The following is a 7190-nucleotide window of genomic DNA, read 5'->3' on the forward strand; positions in this document are numbered from 1 at the left end:
CCAGTTAATGGGAGAAACCCCCCAGTTAATGGAAGTACCCCCCAGTTAATGGAAGAACCCCCCAGTTAATGGGAGAACCCCCCAGTTAATGGAAGTACCCCCCAGTTAATGGGACAAACCCCCCAGTTAATGGAAGAACCCCCCAGTTAATGGAAGAAACCCCCCAGTTAATGAGAGAACCCTCCAGTTAATGGAAGAACACCCCAGTTAATGGGAGAAACCCCCCAGTTAATGAAAGAACCCCCAGTTAATGGAAGAACCCCCCAGTTAATGGGAGAACCCCCCAGTTAATTGAAGACCCCCCCCCATACTTGTCAACCCTCCCGATTTTCACGGGAGACTCCCGATTTCATTGCCCTCTCCCGGTTTCCTCCCGGGAACCCCCCAGTTAATGGGACAAACCCTCAGTTAATGAAAGAACCCCCCAGTTAATGGGAGAAACCCCCAGTTAATGAGAGAACCCCCCAGTTAATTGAAGACCCCCCCCAGTTAATGGAAGAATCCCCCAGTTAATGGGAGGAACCCCCAGTTAATGAAAGAACCCCCAGTTAATGGAAGAAACCCCCCAGTTAATGAGAGAACCCCCCAGTTAATTGAAGTATCCCCCCCATACTTGTCAACCCTCCCGATTTTCGCGGCAGACTCCCGATTTCATTGCCCTCTCCCGGTTTCCTCCCGGGGTCATATTTCTCCCGCATTTCTCCCGATTATTGAAAAAATCAGATTTACTCAGGACTGTTTCCACTCGGACTTTAATACAGCTACACCATTGTTTGGTTTCCATGGTAACACGTCTCTTTAATAGCGCGCGCAACTCAAAGTCTGAGAGGGTGAGGCAGATATTCACAGAAAACAGAACAAGAATCGACAACTGCTCTACTCTCTGCTCACTCCTTTCCTGTAAAAATGCAGCTCCAGCCCACACATACTGTATGCTCCATCAAGGACGGTGTTACAGGCCGCAAGGCATTGCACTTACAACTACAATAAGCATGTTAATGTTAATCTAACAGCTCCGGCGATCCACTAGCACCCCCCCCCCCCAATTTTGCTTTTTGAAATGATCCCGATTTCTGAGTTCTAAAGGTTGGCAAGTATGCCTCCCCCCCCCAGTTAATGGAAGAAACCCCCAGTTAATGGAAGAACCCACAGTTAATGGAAGAACCCCCCCCCCAGTTAATGGAAGAAACTCCCCAGTTAATGGAAGAACCCCCCCCCAGTCAATGGAAGAAACTCCCCAGTTAATGGAAGAACCCCCCCCCAGTTAATGGAAGACCCCCCCAGTTAATGGAAGAACCCCCCAGTTAATGGAGAAACCCCCAGTTAATGCAAGAACCCCCCCCCCCTAGTTAATGGAGAAACCCCCAGTTAATGAAAGACCCTCCCCCAGTTAATGGAAGAACCCCCCCAGTTAATGGAAGAACCCCCCCCCAGTTAATGGAAGACCCCCCCAGTTAATGGAAGAACCCCCCAGTTAATGGAGAAACCCCCAGTTAATGCAAGAACCCCCCCCCCTAGTTAATGGAGAAACCCCCAGTTAATGAAAGAAACCCCCAGTTAATGGAAGAACCCCCCAGTTAATGGGTAGAAATTGGAAGAAGCCAGCAGAGGAGGGATCGTGCAGAGCTACGTTAATGTGGAAGTGGTTGCGGTTAAATCTAAACTGGGTTTTGATCAAAGGCCTCCCGATGTTGAGCTTCATCCCGTCTACATGTTTGCTCTCTGAGGATTCGCTGATTCACGTTTCTGTCTCGTGTCTCAGATGAAAACGCTAACCTGGGGACGGTGATGAGATACGAGGAGATCGGTGAGTCGTCTCTTCAGGAAGTGAACCCTCAGTGTGGTGACTTCCTGTCTGAGCTCCTTCTGGTTGGTTTCTATCCGGTAAACATGTTGTTTACTGAGTAAACATGTGTTTGTTTACTGAGGTGTGTGTCTCTTTCCCCCCGCCTGTTTGTCGTCTGTAGAGTTACGCATCTTGCTCCTGTGTGGCAGTGATCTCCTGGATTCCTTCTGCATCCCTGGCCTGTGGAAGGACAGTGATGTAAGCCCCGCCCCCACCCAACGTGAAACCCCGCCCCCTCTAACATGTGGCCCCGCCCCCACCCTATATATCATCCCACCCCGTAGCGTTGTCCTCTAAACGCTCCAAATAACAGAGTCCTGCAGGAATGTCGAACTCTCTGGTCCAATGGAATTTCTCCATGTGATTTTGGATTATTGCAGAAACAAACAAACGTTCATGATTCTTACACGTTTAGTTCAGCAGGATAATCTCCACATATTAACACCACTTAATGATTTCTGAAGTAAAAAGCTAACGTTAAGCTATAAAGGAACTACAGCACGGTCACATGACTTCAGGTCACCACCGCTAAGCTAAAGGAGGCTAATGTTGGGCTATAGAGGAACTACAGCACGGTCACATGACTTCACGTCACCACCGCTAAGCTAAAGGTGGCTAATGTTGGGCTATAAAGGAACTACAGCACGGTCACATGACTTCACGTCCCCACCGCTAAGCTAAAGGTGGCTAATGTTGGGCTATAAAGGAACTACAGCACGGTCACATGACTTCACGTCCCCACCGCTAAGCTAAAGGTGGCTAATGTTGGGCTATAAAGGAACTACAGCACGGTCACATGACTTCACGTCACCACCGCTAAGCTAAAGGCGGCTAATGTTGGGCTTGAGGACGTTTAGTCGTCTCATTTAGACACTTGTTACTAACCTCTGTTTTTTAAATCCTCCTCCAGTTGGGGATTTACTGACGTATTTTAGATCAAAGCGTTAAAGTCTCTTCAGCTTCTGTTAACCGTAGACCTTATTTCAGGATAACAGCCAAAATCACATTCAGGAAACCATTGACCTCCAGACCAGGGGACAGGAAGTGATGAAATGCTGAGTCATGTTTGGACTCATTCCTTCAGTTCTATAAGAACATCAAAGGTTATTCGGATGCGATTGACAAAGTGAAACGTACAGAAAGAAGCTGTAGCACGTAGAGTCAGATCTCTGTCAGATCTCTGCTGAGTGGTGAGTCTCTCTGGTTTCAGATGGAGGTGATCGTGGGGGATTTTGGGATCGTGGTGGTTCCTCGTGACGGAGCAGACACGGAGAAGATCATGAACCACTCCTCCATCCTGCGCAAGTTCAAGGTCAATAACAGTGATTCACACACACTCACTGCACACAGGACACTCCATTTACACTTCTTTCATTCAGGAATCAGGAATCAGAATCATGATGGAGTTATTCCTGCTTCGTTTTGATCCGTTTATCGTAAGTTAGGAATATTCCATACAAACACTCTCAGGTCATTGAAAACTGAGCTATAGTGAAACTCTGTCCAGGGAGAGACTCACACAAAGTCAAACGTAGACTTGTAGATGCAAAAACTGATTTACCGTAATTTTCGGACTATAAGCCGCACCGGAATATAAACCGCAGCAGCGGCATACCACTCTCGGTTCCACTTTTACTTTTGCACGCTACCTGTCTCACTCTTTTCCGGCCTCCAGCTTTTCCTGCTGGAACCCGCCGCTTAAAGGTGGGGGTCCGCGGACCGGCCATAGAACCCATAGAGTTAAAGGTGTTGGCCGTTAGCTGTAAAAATCCATAGATTAGCCGCACCGTTATATAAACCGCAGCGTCGAAAAATAGGGAAAAAGGCGCGGCTTATAGTCCGAAAATTACGGTACATCACATTTGTGCTGCTATCTGCTTTGTGAGGCTGTGATGCTGACTAACGTACGGAGGTAGACAGATTCAAACTCCCTGCAGCTTCAGAAAGGAAGCAGATATAAAAACCCAAATGTTCCACTTGAAGAAACATCTTCAGCATCTTGACAACACATGCAGCGTTTAGAGAACATTCAGCACCTTGAGGAAGCGTGCACAGCGTTTAGAGAACATTCAGCACCTTGAGGAAGCGTGCACAGCGTTTAGAGAACATTCAGCACCTTGAGGAAGCGTGCACAGCGTTTACTAAAAGCTGCAGAAACCAAACGCTGCAAATCCAAAACGCTCCGCAGAGTGAAAACGCTCCTGTCTTTTGGTGTGAACACAGTATTCATCTCTGGTTCCTCCTGAGGTTCATCGTGTCCCGTTGGAAACAGCATCTCATCTGCTCTGTGTTCTGGTTTCAGGACAACATCACGGTGGTGAAAGATGAAATCAGCCACCCGATGTCCATCGTCAGCTCCACCAAGAGCAGGTGGGCTTAACGTCTGAGATGGTGTTGATGTTAGGAAGTTATTACTCTGCTGTCCAAAACTTCAGTGGAGAGAGAGGGTCGTTATTGCAGAGGTGGAAAATCATCTTTATTTACAGGTTATTCAGTTTGAGTAAAAACATTTGGTGTCTTAAGTTTTTATTTCGCTGAAGGAAAACAGCTGATTCATAACTTTAATTGCAGTTACAGTTTATAAAGCAAATATTCATTTGACAAAAAATACATTTGACCCAACACAAAACCTGGGGGTGGGGGGGAAATGTGTAATATTTTGGGGAAAAGCTGTACTTTTTGGAGTAAAAACTCAAGTCTTGGGTGAAAAAAGTCAAATAGATGGAGAAGAAATGGTCATAATAATATCCACAAAAGAAATTATTATTTTTAAGCTATTTCCTGAAAAACAGGTCTTTAAAAAAATAAGAGTTTTCATATTTTTGAGAAAATGCATTAATATTTGGGGGAAAGAAAGTCGAAATAATTAATGAAAAAATGTGTTATTTTCTAGTGAAAACACTGTAAAAGTTGGAGGAAAAGGTAGAAAGCATGTTGTGTAAAATCATCTGTATTAAAACCATCTCCCCCCTCAGACTGGCCCTTCAGCACGGAGACGGCCATGTTGTGGATTACCTGAATCAGCCCGTCATCGACTACATCCTGAAGAGCCAACTCTACATCAACACCTCCGGATAAACAGAGTCCAAAACCTCCATCAGAGTCCAAAACCACCTCTATCAGAGTCCAAAACCTCCTCCATCAGAGTCCAAAACCACCATCAGAGTCCAAAACAACCTCTATCAGAGTCCAAAACCACCTCTATCAGAGTCCAAAACCTCCATCAGAGTCCAAAACCACCATCAGAGTCCAAAACCACCTCTATCAGAGTCCAAAACCACCATCAGAGTCCAAAACCACCTCCATCAGAGTCCAAAACCACCATCAGAGTCCAAAACCACCTCTATCAGAGTCCAAAACCACCATCAGAGTCCAAAACCACCTCCATCAGGGTCCAAAACCACCATCAGAGTCCAAAACCACCTCCATCAGAGTCCAAAACCACCTCCATCAGGGTCCAAAACCTCCATCAGAGTCCAAAACCACCATCAGAGTCCAAAACCTCCTCCATCAGAGTCCAAAACCTCCTCCATCAGAGTCCAAAACCTCCATCAGATTCCAAAACCACCATCAGAGTCCAAAACCACCATCAGAGTCCAAAACCTCCTCCATCAGAGTCCAAAACCACCATCAGAGTCCAAAACCTCCTCAATCAGAGTCCAAAACCTCCATCAGAGTCCAAAACCACCATCAGAGTCCAAAACCACCTCCATCAGAGTCCAAAACCTCCATCAGAGTCCAAAACCACCATCAGAGTCCAAAACCTCCATCAGAGTCCAAAACCACCATCAGAGTCCAAAACCTCCTCCATCAGAGTCCAAAACCACCATCACAGTCCAAAACCTCCTCCATCAGAGTCCAAAACCACCTCCATCAGAGTCCAAAACCTCCTCTATCAGAGTCCAAAACCACCTCCATCAGAGTCCAAAACCACCTCCATCAGAGTAGTCCAACACCTCCATCAGAGTCCAAAACCACCTCCATCAGAGTAGTCCAACACCTCCATCAGAGTCCAAAACCTCCATCAGAGTCCAAAACCTCTCTGTGTGTTGTCTGTATTAAAGTCCGGGGGCATGCTCGTTGGAGATGGGAACTGGTACGCCGATTTGTGAGAAAGCCGGACTTTTCAAATGGATTCCATCTTTTTTTCTCTGTGAACAAACAAGGTCTTAACTCCAAAATAAATAACACTTGTTTGACTAAATCGGGCTTTCCTCGAGATGATTGGAGTTTACTTGGACCAAACTCAAATGTTTAAATAATACAAAAAGGCCAAATATTCTGTTGGACCGGTCTGCAGAGCGTTATCTTAAATAACTTCTAAAATATATACAATATATATTTTATAAAAAAAAATGTGTAAAATAATTTGAGGAAAACATTTTTATAATTTGAGAAAAAAATCGTGAATTGATTGCAGGAAAAAGTTGGAAAAAATTTGAGGAAAAAATCGTAATAATTGGACAAAAAACTCGTGAAATAATTAGAGGAAAAATTAGTCAGAATTAAAGTAAACATTCGTATTAATTGGAGGAAAAAGTCGTATTAATTGGAGGAAATGTTCGTAAATATTGAAGAAAGAATTTGTAAAATAATTTGAAGAAACATTTTTTATAATTGGAGAAAAAAAATTCGTAAAATATTTGTAGAAAAAAGTCGTAATAATTGGAAAAAAAGTCGTAATGATTTGAGGAGATATTCGTAAATATTGAAGAATTTTTTTTTTAAATAATTTGACTGAAAAAAAATTATAATTGGAGAAAAAAGTCGCCAGAATTAAATTAAACATTCGTTAAATTGGAGGAAAAAGTGGTAAAAATATGTGAAAGAGTTCAGAACACTTTGGGGAAGATGTTTTAATATTTGGAGAAAAAAGGTTTTAAAACGCCTTCATATTTGAGGGAGACGCTGAAACAGATGGAGAGGAGTTCTGTTGGTACTTAGGGATGTTTTTTCTTCTTCTTCATGTGCTCTTATTACGGTATAGACTGCATGCTTAGACATGTTTCCTTTGCATGCGTGTTCATCACGTGGTAGAGTATGACGTGTTGTGAACGTGTTTGCAAAAACAATAAAGAAACAACACAAAAAGAAAATAATAATATACATTTTCTATTCACTGTATATGAACTGATCAACGCCTCATTTCCTGTGTGTGTGTGTGTGTGTGAGTGTGAGTGTGTGTGTGTGTGTGTGTGTGTGTGTGAGTGAGTGTGTGTGTGTGTGTGAGTGTGTGTGTGTGAGTGTGTGTGTGTGTGTGTGTGTGTGTGTGTGTGTGTGTGTGTTCCTGTCCCTTTGTGTTGAACATGTATCTGAACATGAATCTGGTTTTCTGTGTTAATCT

At 44.0% G+C, this 7190-nt stretch overlaps 1 protein-coding gene and 1 long non-coding RNA gene across 2 annotated transcripts; one reads left to right on the forward strand and one right to left on the reverse strand.

Moving 5' to 3' along the window:
* Positions 1 to 1629: 1629 nt before the first annotated feature.
* Positions 1630 to 4959, forward strand: nmnat2 (nicotinamide nucleotide adenylyltransferase 2). The gene is made up of 5 exons (XM_079651464.1): positions 1630 to 1807; positions 1968 to 2044; positions 3057 to 3158; positions 4149 to 4216; positions 4822 to 4959. The coding sequence occupies exons 1-5, from the start codon at positions 1789 to 1791 to the stop codon at positions 4922 to 4924; spliced, it is 369 nt and encodes a 122-aa protein (XP_079507590.1). The 5' UTR covers positions 1630 to 1788; the 3' UTR covers positions 4925 to 4959.
* Positions 4960 to 5070: 111 nt separating this feature from the next.
* On the reverse strand, positions 5071 to 5806 carry LOC307020233. The gene is made up of 4 exons (XR_013802813.1): positions 5759 to 5806; positions 5431 to 5610; positions 5311 to 5392; positions 5071 to 5146 (listed from the first exon to the last, which is right to left on the reverse strand). It is a non-coding gene; the product is annotated as an uncharacterized lncRNA (long non-coding RNA).
* Positions 5807 to 7190: the final 1384 nt, after the last annotated feature.

The sequence above is a fragment of the Notothenia rossii genome, assembly GCF_949606895.1.
Source record: "Notothenia rossii genome assembly, chromosome: 9".
Taxonomy (NCBI): domain Eukaryota; kingdom Metazoa; phylum Chordata; class Actinopteri; order Perciformes; family Nototheniidae; genus Notothenia; species Notothenia rossii.